At 37.8% G+C, this 20,033-nt stretch overlaps 1 protein-coding gene across 1 annotated transcript in view; it reads right to left on the bottom strand.

Moving 5' to 3' along the window:
* RAB2A (RAB2A, member RAS oncogene family) overlaps nucleotides 1–20,033 on the bottom strand; it is a 116,434-nt gene that overhangs the window by 68,902 nt on the left and 27,499 nt on the right. The window contains exon 2 of the mRNA XM_036755046.1: nucleotides 7,942–8,013. Coding sequence (XP_036610941.1) covers nucleotides 7,942–8,013 — 72 coding nt within the window. The remainder of the gene's footprint in view (nucleotides 1–7,941; nucleotides 8,014–20,033) is intronic.

Raw genomic sequence — 20,033 nt, 5'->3', positions numbered from 1 at the left:
ATGTGGACATATGCTTTATATTATTGCACATGTTAACCTATATCAGATTGCTTAATGTCTTGGGAAGGGGAAAGAGAAAAATTTTGAACTCAAAATCTCTCAAAAATGAATGTTGAAAATTGTTTTTACATGTAATTGGAAAAAAATACTGTTAAAAAAAAAGACTGCTCAGATACCCGGGGGCTGCCGAATCCCACTGCTGCTTTAGTCCGGCGAGAGGACAATTCCATGCCCTATGTACAGGGTTGTGACTACAGCTCCTAGTGTGCCCACACCTGCTGCTTCCTCATTTGCCTGTCGCCACAGAACTTTAAGGTAGGTAAATATGGTTAAGTGGTATGGGTGATGTCTTTTGACTCGCACATAAATATAGTACCTACCCTGCAGGACTGTGAGGATCAAATGAGATATTTGTAAAAATGCACTTGGCACAACCGGAACTCAGGCTGGGTCTATAACTTCCTTTTGACCGAATGCAGAATCTGTGCCAGGTCTTTGTCCTGACCCAGTCCCCAGTGACTGCAGACCTCCCTGCTTGTCTCCCTATATTAAGCTGGGCTGGACAAATGGCTCAATTTAATTTTTTTTTTATGGATTTCCCCATTAGGATTCAGTCCAACCCATTTTCGAGATCTGCTTGCAGGAGATAGGAGACCTAAATGAACAGCTTCCTACTACCTTGGCTCCACCCTCCAAAAGATATAATTTTTCAAGAAATCTTAAAAGGAAAACTGACTAGATCTATTCAAACCAGAAGGCAAAACGAAAATAAAAAGAATCTACTGTTCATCTCTCAGGAGGAAAAATTTTAAACATCCAGCAATGCTATTACCAAAATCCAGAGCTTCTAGAACAAAGGAAAAAGTACTATAAGCAGCCGCAAAAAAAAAAGAAATAATTCAGGTTACCAAGAAACCATAGTCAGGACCACACAAAGTTATGATGTGACTACATATAATGAGATAAAAGCTTGGAATCTTATATTTCAAAAGACTGAAAGATAAGGTTTATAACCAAGAATAACTTAACCTGCTAAACTGAGTAAAATCCTAGGGAGTTAGGGAGGGTACTTTAACAGAAGATTTTCAGGAATTCCAGAAGACTGAGATGAGCAGAAACTATGAAATACAAATCCAGAAGTCCGAAGAAACCTTGGAAGGTAAATACATTGGAGCAAGTGAAAGACACTAAATGATGATCTGCTTCCATTCTGATAGGGAAAAAATAACTGTTCCTTCAGAATCCCATTGTCTTCAAGGGTCACAGATAAAGTAAAAAAAATCCTCTTTTGAGGATATTAGGACAGAAAAGAAAGGGAAGAGAAAAAGGTATACACTAAATACACAAATAGAAAAACAATTTAAAAAACTACCTAATTGATAAATGCGGGTTTTCAGAAAAATAAACTATTAATTAATTTGACTTTTTTGAGGGGAAAATGAAATTACCAATAGGAAGAATGAAGAGGATATAAAGGAAATTAATAAAAAATTATTTTGCCCAATTACATGCCAATAAAACTGATAAATCTTTCTAAAACGGCAAATACTCAGATTATCAAAGCAAGAACTGAAAATTTACATAAATCAAACCCAGAAAAAGAAACTGAATAAGCCATAAATAAACTGCCAGAGAATAATATAAAAGAGTTGCAGATGGATTTATGAGTGAATTCCATTAAACATTCAAGAGACAACTACATCCAATATTACATAAACTCTGAAAAAAATGGTAAAGAAGAAACCCTACCAAATTCCTTCTATAAAACAAAATATGGTCCTGATTCCTAACTTGGGGAGAGATAATTCAGAGAAAAAGTACTACAGACCAGTATCCCCAATTACCAATGTAAAAATACTGAATAAAATATTAGCAAAGGGACTATATTAACATGTTAAAAATATTACACACTATGAACAAGTTGGATTTATACCAGAAGTACACTATTGTTCTATACTAGGAAAACTATAAACAAGATAGTTCCTATGCTTATGAACAACCAAAACAATTAAGAATCACACTGATGGTTTACTAAGATTAAGTAGAAAAGGCAAAATAAAATCATAGGAATGGATGGACCTTTCATTAATATGGCAAATAGAATATCTAGAAGCAAGAACCAGTATTATCTTTAATGGAGAATTACTAGAGGCATTTTCAATAAAATAAGGGTTTCATGAAGCAAGGATGCCCATTATCACAACTATTATTTGATGTAATGATGGAAATGCTAGCTATAGCAGTAAGAAAAGAAAAAGACATTGAGGCAAAGAAGAAACAAAATTATTGTGCAGTGGACAGAGCACAGGACTTAAAACTTCAAGAAGACAATTCAAATCCTGACCTAAGATACTTGCTATGTCTGTGACTTGACTGCTGCTTGCCTCAGTTTCCTTATCTGTAAAGTGGGACAATAATGGCACCTACCTCCTAGGGCTGTTGTGAGGATAAGATGATACTTGTAAAGTGTTTTGCAAACTTTAGGGTTATATAAATGTTAGCTATTATTCTAGCTACATGTGTAGATGATGTGATGATCTACATAGAGAACCCAAGAGAGACAACTAAAAAAATAAAGTGAGGACCCTAACTTCAGCAAAATAGCCATGTATGATATAAACTGATAGTCCAACATAAAAATTGTTTGTATTCATATTGTGTATGTATTCTTATTTGTCTATATACATGTTATCTCCTCCAGTAGAATGTAATCTCAGGGAAAGGGAGTTTCCCTTTCTGTCTATATCTTCAAAGCCTGGAACAGGGGTCAATAAACTATGGCTGTAGAACCAAATCCAAGGAGAGCCAGGAATATTTTTTTTTTGCATTTTTAGAAACAATAAAGCTTTGTTTAAAAATATAAGAGACATTTTTAGCTCACCTGGGTACCAAAACAGGTAAAAGCGTAGCTGGCTGACCTTTGCCCCAGAACAATGCCAAACCACCTAATGCTTACCCATTTTGCACTACTCTTAAAAGTTCAACAAAGGGGGCTCACCCTATCTGATGCATATTTTCAGTAATATTTTTTCACTTACCAACAGACAGCTAGGTGGGACACTGCATAAAACAAGCCTGGAGTCAGGAAGACCTGAGTTCAAATTTAACCTCAAATACTTATTTATCTGTGTGATCCTGGGCAAGTCACTTATTTGTTTCACTTTCTTCATCTGTAAAATGGGGATAGTACTAGCACCTACCTCCCTATGTGTTGTTTTGAGGATCAAATGAGATAATAATTGTAAAGTGCTTAGCACAGTATCTGGCACATAGTAGGTACTATATAAATGTTAGCTATTCTACACAGAGAACCTTAGAATCAACTACAATTTATTTGCAACAATAACTTTATCAAAATGACAGTATATAAAATAAACCCACACAAATACTCACCTTTTCTACATATTACCAATGAAACCCAGCAAGAAAAGACAGTAATTCTATTCAAAATAGCTACTATTTATACAACATTTAGGGGTCTACTAATTCATACACAATCCTATTCTTAAACATATCCAAATCAGTAGAAAAACATTATACCACCTGAGTTAATTTTCTTATTCAGTGATGATATACCAAAAATTTAGATAGGAAAAAAATGACTAAAAAAATTTGTCTGACGGAGTTCTCCCACACTGTGCGCGACCTCATCGACCTCCATCTGCTGCAGCAGGACAGCATCCCCATGTTCCTCAGCTCAGTGACTCTCGACCTCTTCAGCCGCCAGACGATCACCTAAGCCATCCTGCCTTGTTGGAATCCCGGTGCCTTAAGCAACCCAGAGGCCACAGGAGCTTTAGCCTGCTGCCCCTTGCCTCCCCACCCCCTTGTACCCACCCCACAGGTTTAAAATATCCCCCATTTTAAAGTGATTTTAGAGGATGAGGATAGAGCAAGTGGCCTTGCTTTTTCAGATTCCATTTGTCTCACCCCCCACTGATGTCCCAAATATCCTTTCCTGTCCAGCTTGACCTAATCCTGTCACCCTCGTTTTTGACATATATACATCACCATCTGTCGTTTCCCCAGATATGACTGCAGAGCAGTGCATGCAGCTATCTCCAGGGCCGCCTCCTCTTCCTCCGTCCTCTTTCCTAGGTTATTTCTTTGGCCCCAACAGATGGCAGTTGCCCCAGAAGCTAATCGATGGCATCTATGAGCCCATTCCTTAGGGAATACCCCATTAGGGACAATAGAACAAGAGCACCAGCAGCCCTTCAAAGGTTAAGCCACCTTCAGGAACAGATTCACCACCAGGAAGCTAACCTCTGGGGCCTTTGCTTCATGCTCCTTGGTGAGGTGACACCTTAGCCAGCCCCAGTAAGTGATTCCCTTCAATCCAGTAAGTTCCCTTGGCTAGCCAGGTCTCCTCCTCTCATTTCACTGTGCCTTATAGATGAAACTGAGATCTCACTTGAGTTTTTATCTGCCTGGCCTTCAGGCCAGATTCTTGGAGAGAAGAGAGTTAAGGGGTTGACCAACCACCATGGGACCCTGTGGACTTGTCCCCTCTGCCTTTGTGTACCCTCTCCCATGATCCACTCCTCCACCAGCACAGCCCCTTTCCCCACCCCACGCCCAGTGATCTGAAAAACTTCATGCTATGATGAAGCATTTGTTTGTCACTGAATATCAATAAAGTTTCCTTCCACCCTCTAAAAAAAAATAAATAAAAATAAAAATTTGTCTGAAAGAATAAAAGGTCGCTTTTTTTCTTGAAAAAAAATTCAAGGAAAATAATGAAAAAATACAAAGAAAGGGGCTTCTTTTCTGGACTCATTTCATATTACTATTAACTTGATTCACTCTACATTCCAAACCCAAGTATTTGCTACTCCCTTTACATGACAATCCATTTATTGCTTCTATGCCTCTCTATAGGGTGGTTCCCCATAGCTGGAATATAGTCACTCCTCACCTCCAATTCTTAGGATTTCTCTAGTTTTCTTCAAAGCACAGATCAGGTGTGACCTACCTACTGCACAAGGCTTTTCATGATCCACCAGTTGTTAGTGATTTCACCTTTTTCAAAGTACTCTGTGTTTCACAGTCACAGATTTTAGAGTTACGAGAGACATCAGAGGGCACTTAGTCCAATGCATACATGAACAAAAATCATGTCCAGCACTTGTTCATCCAGTCTGTGTGGGTATTTTCAATGAGGAGTGCACTCACTCCAAAGACAGACCCATTCCACTTCTGTATAGCTCTTTTGGGAAGATTTTTTTCTGACTTCAAGCTAAATTTGTCTCTTTGCAACGTTTTTTTCTACCCATCTTGATTTGTCCTAGACTCCAAACTGAACAAGTCAAATCCTTCTTCAAGACAACAGTCATTCATTAAGCACCTATTTTGTGCCAAGCACTGTGCTAAGTGTTGAGGATACAAAGAAAAAGGGAAAAACACTTGCCCTCAAACAGCTTACAATCAAATGGGAGAGACAACATGCAAACAAGTATGTACAAACAAGATAGGCACAGGAAAAATGGAGGTAATCTCAGAGGGAAGGCATTAGCATTAAGGGGCACCAAAAAATGCTTCTTTTTAAGGATTTTAGCTAGAATTTGAAGGAATCTAGAGAAGCCAGGAGGCTAAGACCAGGAAAGAGAGAAGAGAGAATTCCAATCATAGGGAACAGCCAATGAAAATGCATGGAGTTGGAGACAGAGGTCTTATGAGAGGAACAGCAAAGGAGGCTGGTCTCATTGGATCATAAAGTACACGAAGAGGAGTAATGTGTAAGAAGACTAGAAAGGCAGAAGTAGTCCAGGTTAAGAAGGGCTTTAAAACACAAAAAGAAGATATATTTGATGCTGGAGATGAAAGGAAGCCAATTGAATTTACTGAATAATAGGGTGGGAGATCTGGCCAGATTGTGCTTTAGGATCAGGTTGACAGCTGAGTAAAGGGCAGCCTGGGGGGGAGAAAGACATGACACAGGGAGACCAACTAGAAAGCTATTGCTATAATTCTGGCTTAAGGTGATGACGGCCTGTACCAAGGTGACATCAGTGTCAAAAAGATGAAGGTATGTATGAGAGATATAGTTTTGTCCTGAACAGTTAACAGGAAGTTAGGAAGGGGGAAGAAGTCGTCCCAGGAGAAAGAAAATGAATTTCATTTTGGACATGTTGAGTTTAAGATGTCTATGAGATGTCCAGTTCAAGATGTCCAATAGGTACCTGGAAATGGGAAATTCTAAGTCAGGAGAAAGTAAGTGTTAGATAAACAGAGCTGAGAATCATCTGTATAGATGACTGTTGAAACTATTTTAACATAGCTATTGTGTTCCTTCTTCTGCCTTCTCAAGCCTTCTCTGCTCCAGGCTAAATGTTCCCAGTTCCTTCAGTCAGTTAACCAATAATCACTCATTCAATAGTTATGACAAGCCATGTGTTAAGTGCCTACTATGTGCTTTCAACTTTATTTGCTAAGTTTTTATCCTCAAAATGCTTCAGAGGTCAACCACAGATAGCTTGGAGCCCATTGTGGCAGCAGGTGACACCCAGCTTTCCCACTCTCTACCACCAAAACAATCTATTTGGAATATCTCCTGGCCATTAGCCTGATACCCATTCTTCTCTCTCCAAAGATTGAGTTTCAGAATTAAGTGCTGAGGCCAGAACTATGATGAGTTGATCTTTTTCTTTTTCAGATATGTATACAATTGTATCTTTTAAAGTATTCATGCATTTAATTATAGAAAACAAATGGAATTCAAACTAGGGTAGGAACTTTTACATGAACCCCTGATTTATTTCTTTGTAATTAGGCCTACATCTTGGTTTATATCAGAGATTGACCTTATTTCCATGTTTTGAATCCAGGAATGATATAAATAATAGTAGTATCGGAAGAAGATTTGGACTTATGAATGTTTGCCCTAATTTTGAAAGAGTTATGAAAAGTGTAGCCTCCCTCAAAATTCACAGGCCAGGAAACATTTACTATCTGTTAACATGCCAATAGCAAGTTAAGTATTCTTGAAAAAAATGTTTTTCATTTTTACCTTTGTATCCTTAGCCTATCACAATTTGAATTTTTAAAAAATTAAATCTTGTATTACAAACTTGACCCCATATGAACTCACACCATTTAATGAATTATGTCAAGTTCCTTGTGATATGCCAGCCCCTAAGAAGCAAATCTAATCTTATACTGCACAAGATGAGGCACAGTGCCCAGAATTAGGGCACTGACAGTCCCTGTGCTACACTAATCTGATCGTCACATCTTAGGGAGGATTTTGCTGAAAAGAGTCCGGAGGAAGGCAACCAGGAAGTCAGGTGCATCAAGATCAACTCTCTCATTTTACAAATGAGAAACTGAGGCCAAGAGAATGATTTGCTAAAGATCACACAGTTGTTAAGTTGCAAAGCCAGGATTTCAAATCTAGGTCCTAAGGACATTCAGCCTGAAGATGAGCAGATATAGGAAATATGTAACAGCTTTCTTCAAATATTTGAAGAGCTGCCAGAGGAAGCCATAATGCGTTTATTTTGCTTGGCCCCATAATGGAAAAGCATGAGAAATAATTAGTTAGAAGTTGCAGAGAGGAAGATTTTTGGCTTCCCCAAAGTACAGTTTTACAAAAGTAGAATGGGTGGCAAGGTTGAGGGTAGGAGAAGGTGAGAAGGTATCTTTACACAAAGCCAGGTAAAAAATATCTTTCCTTCAATAAACATCTCATCTTGTAAAACATTTAGGGTAACAAATGTTCCATCTTTTAGTACAGGATATTTAATACTTTGTACCTGCAGTGACACTTACAAGCATTTATGATTCAATTTTTTCTATAGAAACCTACCCAATTTCACTCATCTTAGAATTATAATAATATGGATCCTTTAACCTAATGACACTCTTATATATCCTTTAAATGACTACAAACTCCTTCCCATCCCTTCAGTTTTATTTAAAATATGAATTTATGAAACTTACCAATAGTAAGGTCATGAACTGGCTGAAACCTCTTGTCTGTAAACTGTAGCAATAAACATGATTTCCCAACACCTGAAAGAAATGTACACATCTTTTAATTACTGTTGGCATATGGTATTAAAAAACAGAAAAGAAAAAAAGGAAAAGGAAGAATTAAGGTATGCCCCACTAAATAGCATAGGGCCTTAAAAAGCATCATATTTATTTTAAAATTCTTTTAAAAATCTACAGGACTACATATCAAAATATTCACAGCAGTATACTTGTGGTAATAAATAACTGGAAACAAAGTAGTCTTCCATTAACTGGAGAATGGTTTAACAAACTTGGGTATATAAAGCACCATAACAAATAGCAAAAATGAGAAATCATATGAAGCATACCTAGAAGGGAACCAGGAGACCAATATATACAATGACTACAATAATGTTAATGAAAACATTAATGCGGAGTGGAACTCTGATTAAATATAAGTCAGTGCAGTAGCAACTAGATTTGAAGATCTTTCCCACCCACTAATAGGCCACGTGACCTGCTTATGTCACAGGAAGCCTAAGTTACACTGGGAGGGGCTTCCTGACAGGAAAAGGAAGTTATGTCACAGAAATTGCTGAGAGGGAGAGAGAGAAAGCTGTTATGGCTGCTAAGGGCTGCCGTTGTGATTGTTAGAACTGAACAGGCTGACTTAGCTACACTGTGAGTTTGTTTTGGGGATGACCCCAGCAAGGGGTCGGAGATGTTTTGGGACAGTGAGTTTCCAGGCTGTGATATGGTATTTTAAGTTCCTTGCTGTTATGATAAAATGGGCTGACTGGCTGTGGGAACTGAGCATTTGGTTATGGGATATGGTTCTCTGGTATCTGAATAAATGGTTTGCTTCTTCTACCTTCTATGTGGAGAGTCTCCTATACTTTGTGATACAGAACCACATAGGCATTTTGATAATTATCATCTACATTGTTATTATTGCCTTACTGTTTCAGTCAGTCAACTAGTGTTTATTAAGGGTCTACTATGTGCCAGGCACGGGTGATCAATGGATGTGGGGATTATGATTCAATGGGTTTATTTAAATGTTCTTTGTTAAAAGAACAAAGGACAAAAAGAAATTGTGTGTTGGGGGGAGGAAGGGGAAATTACTACAGCACAAAAAAATCCAGTAATACTTTTATTTGTTTGTTTAAGTTAGGAGAGAACCAGGGTGAGGAGGGAGGAAGACCTGAGGGAATGATTACTTAGAATTTTTTGAGTCATGTCCTAGGTACCCCTACACAAAAAAGGATTCTTTTGACAATGGTATACTAATAGCGTTCACACCACAGTGAGATTGAATAGAGAAGAATGAAGCTAAAGGAAATCAAGAAGCTAAGCTTTTATATGCCACTCCCAACACCTTTCAAAAAAAAAAATCCCAAACCAAAAACTCAACCTGTGGTGCTACAAGTGCTGATGATTTTTCTTTTAGATGCTAATTCTACTCCCTCACCTCTTAGTGGTTCCAAAAGATTCTGAAGTATCCCACTGCCATATCCTGCATTTTCTCTTCTTTTTTACTCTTCCATAGCCCTCCAATTCCAAAAATAATGGTAGCCAGAATTGGAACATGGGATAGAACTAAATGAAAATCTCATTTCATTTTCCTCTGCATCAGTATGAACTTTGTATCCTCCACATTTACTCTTCCTGATTTTAAATTATACTGTAAGAAATGGGGGGAGCAGTTTTGTTTCCACAGAGTTGAAAGTATCCCTCTTCCTCACACCCCCTCCCCCCAGCTTTAGCAGAATGTAAGTCAGGTGGCTGATTAGAACTAGTTCTAATCAGAGTTCTGATCCAGCAGAGACCAGGCTTCTGGTGGGGTAAAGGTTAGAGGACTGTACACATGCTTAAATGAGCCATTTCAGGAGGGCATGATGTAGGCAATCAGGGGTTTGCACCTGGCTGAGTAGGATGGTGAAGTCTTCTCATGGAATCTGGATCTTGGTCTTTCTGTGAGTTAAGTGGGATGAATGGGGGTGGGGACCTTTCAGCATGGCTCAGGGCTTCTGACTGACAGCTAGGCCTAAGTCTCGAGTTACAAAGAAAAAAAAAATCACCTGAACCGTGTCCTCACCAAATAAGGATAAAAGTGTTCTTAAGAATTGTTATTGGCTCAATTAGGGTTTCCTTGTCCCTTGTATCTGGGTTAGATTTCTCATGAAATCGTGAGCCTGGACTCTACCAATGAGAGTAAAAGGCCAGTGGTGGTGGGGTGGGGGTTGTTTACGTTGGAGTATAAAGCTAAGTTCTGCCCTCTGTGCCCCGCCTCTACCTACCCACTGTCTATTGGTTCGGAGATCCAATAGACAATGGTCATGGGATCCTTAATAAATAAGTTTTCTGTTTCTAAATTTGAGAGACCTCTGACTTTTTAAATTAATTGCTGGTGGGTCGTCTCACCCCACACGTGGCCAATGAAGAGCCTGGCAGAATATTCAATGTAGGGGTCAATAAAAGGACTGGAATCCACCTGAGTCTTTGTACTCTCCTGTACTCTGTTCAGGGTACGTACCCATTTATTCAGAATTCTGAATAAATGTAAAATAGAATTAAAATGTTCCTGGCTTCCAAACAAGTATTGTTTATTTCTAGACAATTTAAGTATATTTCTAAGAATACATTCATCAATTACTGTAATCCTGGTCTAAGACACAACTATTTTTGGACTTGAATAGGGTGTAACTATCTCTCGATTCATTTATTATTTCTGTGCTTGAGCCAGTCAGGGAGAGTATACTGAGGGATTGAATGGGAGTCCTAAAGATTGAGGGTCAAATCAAGGCTAGCTCTGCTGAGTCCAGGTAAGTCACTAAACCTATACTGTTTCAGAAAACTCCTTTGGACTTATCTACTTAAATCAGGGGTTAGCAAACATTTTCAATAATGAGCCAATAAATATTTTAGGCTCTACAGGACAAAAGGCAAAATTAAGGATATACAGGTACTTACATGGTGAGGAGAAAATATACTTCACAAATTTTTTATTGACAAAATTCAAGACAAAATAACCGAGTAAACACAGATCTATTAGTGAGAAAGATGGACTTCTTTTTTAGAGGGTAACATTTCACTTAACTGGAGTTCAAAGTTAGTGTTCCCTATCATGAAAATCAACTGCAAATGTTCATCTGTTAATGCTAATCTGTAAGAAATTTTAAGTATTTAATCTTTGAAAATGTCTTATCATAGACATAAGTACTATCAAAGATTGTTATCAATCCACAAGTATATGATTTCAATTAAGCATATCAATCATTTGGAAGACATTCATAGAGTTCTATGAGATTCTTCTCCTGATATTTGCCTTTAGTATGTCATTTTGCACCGCAGATTAATCCACTTCCAATTGAAATTTAGTTAGAAGCTTGTCATTTACACAGTTAAATGGATTTTGGAAAATGGTAATTACTTTAGCACTTTCACTGACGCCCAAAAACTGCTGCTGAACAGTAGTTTAAGTTCAAAAGATCTATCTCCTACAAATTTGTGTGGGAATGGAAATCTTGCTTGCCAGTGAATGCAAGGATGATGGCATTCTTAACAGTAAAAGGAAAATAAGAACTAGGTGGCAAAAAGCATAGAGGACTGGGCCTGAAGTCATGAAGAAAGGAGGTTAAGTTATACTGCAGACAATTATGAGCTAAGTGACCCTGAGCAAGTCACTTAACCTCCTGTCTCAGCTTCTATAATACGACAAGGTTGGACTCTACAGTAGCTTCCAGCTCCAAATCTACGATCCTACAAAGTTATATCAAATCGGCAAGGAACTCATACTACCTTCTTTGCTGAGAAAACAAAAGTCATAAGGTGCCTCTTCTCTATACCTCAGTATCCTTTTAAAGTACCCCTTTCTTTTCCTTTGCTACAGTCACTAATGAATAACCATAGCTAGCACTTCATAAGCATTTCATTTTATCCTCATAAGAATCCTACAAGGTGGGTGTTATTATGACCCCCATTTTATAGATGAGGAAAATAATGCTTAGAGAGATTAATCAACTTGCCCAGAGTCACACACCTAAGAAGTATCTAAGGATATATTTGAATTCAGGTCTTCTTCTAGGTCCAGTGTTCTATCCTATAACACCCAACTGATGAAAAAATGATTCTTCTCCTTGGTGACTGAATGCAACATTAAGGAGAAAGACTGGAAATGTGGGGAAAAAGTAAAACAACTGTTAAGGGGAGAAAGATGGATATAAGCAGAAAGGCTCTGTGGATTTTTTGCCCTGACTACTGAATTCTCTACAGCAACTGTTTCAAACCTCTTCTCTTTAAGTTTCCTTTATCAAGTCTGTTCTAACTTCTAATACTCTACTTTGAAGACTAGAGTTATAAGCCCACATATTTGATTTTTTAAAAAAATATCTTAAGGAACATAAGTCACCGAAGAGGTGGACTGGGACTGCCATATGTACATAACCCGAAAAGATGTAGGACAGAAGAAACGATTCTAAAAGGGTGTCAAACTATAAATACTGGGGTAACACTTGATACGAGAATATTCAACTTATTTATAGATGCTAAACAGATTTATTCTTATTTAGATATGCTAAAATTCTTCCAGATGGTGGGGGGAAGGAAACAAGCATTTATTAAGTACCTATTACATGCTATAAACTCATCTTTTCCTCACTACAACTCTGGGAAGTAGTTATAAGCCTCATTTTACAGCTGAAGAAACCAAGGCAAACAGAAGTTAAATGACTTGTCCAGGGACACAGAGGTAGGACATATCTAAGGCAGGATATGAACTCAGTCATTCCTAATTCCAGGCCCAGTGCTCTTATCCACCGAGCCACCTAAGTGCCTAATGGTAAGTGATAAAATATTATTGGAAAATATGCTTTTTAGAGTTAGAAGGGAACTTAAGAGGTCATTGAGATCAGCAGTTTTCAAACTTTTTTGTCTCAGGTCCTGTTTACATTCCTAAGAATTATTGAGGACTGTAATGAGTTTTAAGGTGGGACTGTATCAAGGGATATGCTGGACCAACTCTACCTGGCTTTTTCAGTATGAGCATTTATACCACAGAAATCAGGAACCCTATAAATCGGGGTTTTGTTATTTTGTTAATCTGTCTAGATTTAAGAATGTGGAGATAATGCAGATTGAGTATTCTGAAGAACCAGTTGTTAAACATTTACCAGTATACCACAGTTGTATGGATCAATGTTTACCACATCCTATCTGCTTCTGCATACAAACTTGTGATAAACTGTTTTGGTTGATATGTAAAACGGGGATAGTAATAGCAATCACAAAGGCACATAGTAAATGCTATATAAACATTAGCTATTATTATTATATGAAGAAAATTCAGCCTCATTCTGATATGTAGTTATAAATAGAAGCAATATTTTAATAGACATGGTCTTAGTATTATTATTAAAATAATTCTGACTCATGGACTCCCTAAAAAGGTCTCAGGGACTTGCAAGGGTAACCTGAATATATTTTTTAGAACCTCTGATCTGCTTACACCCAGTCATTTTACAACTAAAAAATTAAGGGCGTGGACTACATCAAAAGTGTCAAACTCTCTACTTTCCATAGGCAGAATGGACTGGTTTAAACTCCAAGGAAATTGATGCTCCTCCCAAAATAAGGTAATTCAACACCTTCCCAACTCCCTCAGCCTCCTCTCCTCCGATTGGAGGGCTGGAGAATGGAGCACTAAACTCCTCCTAAAGATTTCCTTTATAGAGCTGAGTACCTGGACTTTCAAAGTAACTCAATTTTCTATCTGCAGTTCTACTGGTACTGGGGACCCCACTTTCACCTTCCTTTTGTGTCTTCCTCCATTAGACTGTAAGCTCCTTGAGGGCAGGAATTGTCTTTTTATTATTTGTACCTCCAGTGTTAGCTAGTGCCTGGCACATAGAAGGCAAAAAATGGAAGACTCCTTCCCACCCCTGCCCCAAGAGCTGCCCAAATCAGATTAAAATGTAACTAAGAAATGTTTAACAAAATAAAGATATAATACAACATAGATTATGTTAATTTGTGGTGTTCTAAGTCAATATGCAGTGCAGAGATCCATTAGCTATTTGAACTTGAGACCACGGCCTAGATGACTAGTCTGACTAGTTTAAGACTAGTCTTAAGTCTCTTTCTACTTCTCTTTGTCCTTCTGACAGAGACCTCCTCAGAATAAATCAGCAGCAAAAATAATCAGGAAAATTAAAGTATCTATGGTTGCTCTGCACACTCCTGCTTTTCACACAGAAAGCCTTATTCTCAACTTTATCTCTTTTCTCACCTCCAATCAGCTACCAAGAAGTTTATTAATTATATCCTTGAAAGACGCAGGTCTTATAGTAGATTGTCAGTCGCCAGGTAAATAAGACCTCACCTAGGCTTGGTAATCCCTCAGCAAGTCACTCAACCTTTCAATACTTAAGGCTCCCAGACTTTATACTGCAGAGCACACACAGTAGTAACTGATAGAGGGAGTTTCCAATACCAATGAAATCACAGATCCACTCTTCCCAGTCCCACTCCCCCAGCATTTTCTTGTCCCACAATTAAATATCTAGTTTAGGTAATAGTTACCTTGAACCTGGGCTTAGCAACATCTCATTGGCCTCTTTCCTTCTCTCCAGAGAACTACAATATAACCATCTGGCCCTCATCTTCTTTTGTTGAGGGACATGGATTACTTAAAAGTATTCACAAATGTTAATGAGAATGAATATCTTTTAAGATTATTTTAAAAAGTAACCTTGGTCATACATAACAAATGATAAAATACATACTTCTTTCTTCTCAGTAGGGAGGTAGGGAAATGATGAAAGTGGAATTTCTCTACACTGTCAGATAGTTATTTTACTACTTACTTTCCATTTTCCTTTGTTACAAGGGAGAGTTCAGAGGAAACAGGGGACCGTAACAGGAAATAATTGTGGCATAAAAAACAGAACAAAACTTTTTTAAAAAAGTAAAAAGGATGCCAAAGGTATTTTTTTTTGGTGGGGAGGCGGGGTATAGGGGAAGGAAGAAGAAAGGTGGGAATAGCCAGTTATGGTGGATATGATATGATTATTACTATTATTATGAATGATCAACAAACTCACATGTATTATAAACCTTAAAGTGTTTTCCTCATTTGTGATACGAGTAGTACAGAAAGACACATTACAAAAATCGAACCAAGAATGAGTGAGTAGAACTCAATATTCCAAAAAATCTGGAAATTACTACTTTAAACCACTGAGCCTTAAACGACAATACAAGAAATTTTCGTCTATGTCAGAAAGGACTTCAGATGAGCTTATGCCACACCTACATGTGCAGAGGTGTGCACTCATGAACGTGAACATGAATGCTCACTCTCTCATGCTTGCGCGCGCTCTCTCTCTCTCTCTCTTTCTCTCTGGCTCGTTCTCTCAATACTAAATAAAAACATATAGTGAACAATTAAAGCTATTTGATCCCGGCCTATTTAAATAAGCTGCTAATACTGGAAAATGGGAAATGAAGAAAAGAGGTTATCATCACAGGCAGTCACCACTAAGTAAGTTTATCTAAACTTTAGTTTTCTCACCTGTAAAATAACATAAGTCCCTAACAACTTTAAAATTCTATGACCCTTACTGCAAGCCGCCAGAAGGAAACAATTTGAATATTGTGGAAACACAATCAGAATAACACACGATCTAGGCAGCTTCTACATTAAGGGATCAGAGGGCTTGGAATATAATATTCCAGAGGTCAAAGGAGCTAGGATTAAAACCAAGAATCACCTACCCAGCAAAACTGAGTATAATGCTCCAAGGCAAAATATGGACTTTCAATAAAATAGAGGACTTTCAAGCTTTCTCAATGAAAAGACCACAGCTGAATAGAAAATCTGACTTTCAAATACAAGAATTAAGAGAGGCATGAAAAGGTAAACAAGAAAGAGAATTCATAAGGGACTTGCTAAAGTTGAATTGTTACATTTACATTCCTACATGGAAAGATGATGTGTGTAATTCATGAGACCTTTCTCAGTATTAGGGGAGTTGAAGGGAATATATACAGAGGGCACAGGATGAGTTGAATATGAAAGAATAATACCTAAAAAAATGAAATAAATTTAAGGGGTGAGAAAGGAATATATTGAGAGAGGGAGAAAGGGAGAGATAGAATGGGGTAAATTATCTCACATAAAAGTGGCAAGAAAAAGTAATTCTGTTGGAAGAGAAGGGGGGCAGGTGAGGGGGAATGGGTGAATCTCGCTCTCATCAGATTCAACTTGAGAAGGGAATAACATACACGCTCAATTGGGTATATTACCCCACAGGAAAGTAAGGAGAAGGGGATTTTAAAAAGGGGAGAGGGATGATAGAAGGGAGAGCAGATGGGGGGGGAGGAGGTAATCAAAAGCAAACACTTTTGAAAAGGGACAGGGTCAAGGGAGAAAACAGAATAAAGGGGGACAGGATAGGATGGAAGGAAATATAGTTAGCCTTTCACAACATGAGCATGGTGGAAGTGTTTCACATAACGATACATGTCTGATCTATGTTGAATTGCTTGCCTTCCTAGGGAGGGTAGGTGGGAAGGGAAGAGGGGAGAGAATTTGAAACTCAAAGTTTTAAAAGCAGATGCTCAAAAAAAAAGTTGTTTTTTTGCATGCACCTGGGAAGCAAGATATATAGGGAATGGGGCATGGAAATCTATCCTGCCCTACAAGAAAGGAAGGGGAGATGGGATGGGGGGGGCAGTGGGGTGACAGAAGGGAGGGCTGACTGTGAAACAGGGCAATCAGAATATATGCCATCTTAGAATGGGGGGGAGGGTAAGAATGGGGAGAAAATTTGTAACTCAAAATCTTCTGGAAATCAATATTGAAAACTAAAATATTAAATAAAAATGATAAAATTTAATAAAAAATAAAAAAGTAAATCTCATTTCATCCATTTACTCTCCAGGTGAGCATAAATAAGTCATTTTATTTATCTGGGGCAGTTCTCAAATATATGTATATTTAATTATAAATTATATATATATGGCTACTATATGACTATGTCATGTTATACTATTAGTATGTGAATATATCAATACAAAAACATAAATATCAATAAAATGATTAAATAAAACTAATGATATTTAAAAATTTTGCTAATAACGTTAAAAAAAAATTCTATGACCTTGGGAATTTTTTCAGGTGTGATCACTGAACCAGAATTGGAAATCTTGAAAACTTATGGACAATGGAAAAGGTGACAAAGGACTAGATGGGCAAAGATTTCCCTAGTTTTCAAAAAAGAGACAATGGGCAGGCTGATGGACTTGATATCAATTCCTGAACAGTTCTGTGATATTACTGAAGGGAAGATCTGTGAATCAGTCAGTTAAAAAGCATTTATTGAGAGCCTACTATTTGCCAGGCACTATGCTAAGTGCTCAGGATGCAAAGAAAGACAAAAGATAGCCCTTGGTTTCAAAGACCTCATAGTCTAATGGGGGAGAGATAACATGAAAAAATTTATATACAAAAAAGATCTATACAGGATAAATTGGACATAATCATAGAGGGAAGTCACTTGTCTTAAAGAAGGGTTAGGAAAGGCTCCTAGGAGAAGATGGAATTTTAGCTGGAATCTGAAGGAAGCCAGGAGGCAGAGAAGGAAGGATAGTATTTCAGGGATGGGGAACAAGTGGAAAATGCCCACTCTAGAGGAGTATCTTGGGTAAGAAACAGCAGGGAGGCCAGCATCACTGGACTGCTGTAACAACAATGCTGCTAGCAGCTGCTGCGGAGGTGAAAGACCAACAACAAGAGCACACAGCAGGACTGCTAGCATAGGTTCTTTGACCTGCTTTTCTAAGGAAAGCAATTTTAAGGGGTTAACAATCTCACTTTAATATACATTTATATATATGTATGCATGTGTATACACACACACACACACCCCAATCATTCACTTAGTTCAGGGGAAAAAGCACCCTGAACTTCAGAGCAAATACAAACAGATCAAAATAACACAAATCAACAGATAGGCTTTTATCTGTCTGACCACAGACATTACATACATAGTTATCCGAGAGAGAAGCACCAACATCTAGGTTTTCAAAGCAGAGGGGAGAGCTCCAACAGCTACCCAGAGTCTCCTCTGGACAAATCACTAACACTCTTTCAATGAGTGTGCCCCCCAAAGGAAAATGCCAACCTCATATTCTTATATACCCTGTTCAGGACCCTGAGGGCTCAGCATCTACTTAGCAAAAGGGTGTGGGAAAGATCTTTAATCACTAGCATCACTGTTTCCAACCAATGACTCAAACAAAGGCAAGACTCAAAGACACCTCAGTGCCTCAGTGCTAAGAAGTACTCCAAAACAAAAGACAACAAAAGGTCCCACTTTGCTTGCCATTACATTTGAAAGGCAAAAAACTCAGTGCTGAGAAGCACTCTCAAACAAAAGGCAAACAAAGGCAAGACTCATTAAAGGCACCTAATTGCCTTAGCTTTCCAAAAGAGAAAACAGTAAAAAAAAAAAAAAAGTCCCACCCTTCTTACCCTTACAACTGCAAAGTACATGGGGGTGGGGTGGGGGGGACAACAGGAAGGTATAAGACAGGAGGGGGCCAGGTTATGAAGGTCATTGAATGCCTAACAAAGATTTCATATTTGATCCTAAAGATGATAGAGAGCCACTGGAGATTACTGAATGAAGGGGGGGGGGGGGTGTAAGGGGGAGGCGCAGAGTAATATGGCCAAGACCTGTACTTTAGGAAGATTAATTTGACAGCTGAGTGAAGGATGCACTAGAGTGGGAAGAGACTTAAAGCAGGGTAGTAATAGAATCACAAACTTAGATTTGTAAAGGACCTTAAAGGTCATATAATTCAACCCCTTCATTTTACAGATCAGAAAAGTGATGCCCTGAAAAATGAAGTGACTTGCCTAAGATCACATGGGTAGTACACAGCAGAACATGATTCAAATTCAAGCCCAACACTCCAAGTTATACTCTTTTGAAATTTTGAAAGGTTAACCAATTCAGTTAAATGTGAAATTTTTAGAAAAAAAAAAAAGAATGTTGATTAAAATGAGCCAAGTTTGCTAAAGTGGAATCTGATATAATCTATCCTTAACACAAAATGAATTTTATTATGAAAATTCCAAAATTTCCTTGCATATGAGCACAATAGCATGAAAGAGTCATATACATATATATGCCCTAAGGTTTTATATGTCAAACTTAAAGATAACAATGTACTCTGCTAAATGTTAACAGTTTAATAAGCAAGTACAACTGCAAAGAAAAATCCATTATAAATAACGAGAGCTTACAAATCGTTGTGTTCGATGAAATTTCACTAAAAAAAAAAATGGGCAAAATATCACATTCCTGGTATTTAGGCCCCGAAGATGAAAAAAGCTAATGCTACTTTGTTGTGAATGAGTCTACCCAGGAAGGGAAAGAGGAGGCACTAGATACTATCATACAAATTTATTTTTCCCCTAACTTTTTTTATTTTTATGTAAGTGGGGATTTTTCTGGCGAAAGCTGGGGTCAGTGCATTTAAGGGAAGTGGAATATGGGATCTGAAAACTGTCACTTAGAATCATGTAATGTTAGCTGTTTGAAGGCAGTTTAGACATTACCTGAAACAACCTCCTAAAAAAGTAATCCCTTCTACAACATCCCTGACATATAATCGTTAGCTACCATGGCAGAATCAAAGAGATTTCAAAAACTCAGATACCTTAGTTCATTTTGGGGAGAATATAAGGACAGACACCAGAACATATTCTTTATACAAAATTACCTATCGTGGAAATTTATTACGGCTAAGTCAATAAAGTCCTGACATTGTATGCAATCCACTGGGACAGAGAGAGAGAGAGAGAGATGCATTTCTTTTACAATGTAATAAAATGTGTCTATATTAGCAACAACAAATTAGTTTGCTAGTGTCATTAGGTCCATTCATATTTCATAAAATAGCATACCATAGTCTAAAGCCATACAAATTGAATACACATAAGATGATTTAAACTTTCTCCTTTGTGTTCCCTTACATGGCAGGTAAATTAATGTATTTTCACCCTACTA

Source organism: Trichosurus vulpecula, chromosome 1, assembly GCF_011100635.1.
Source record: "Trichosurus vulpecula isolate mTriVul1 chromosome 1, mTriVul1.pri, whole genome shotgun sequence".
Taxonomy (NCBI): Eukaryota; Metazoa; Chordata; class Mammalia; order Diprotodontia; family Phalangeridae; genus Trichosurus; species Trichosurus vulpecula.
The sequence above is the reverse complement of the archived record's forward strand: the minus strand, read 5'-3'. Positions and strand labels throughout refer to the sequence as shown.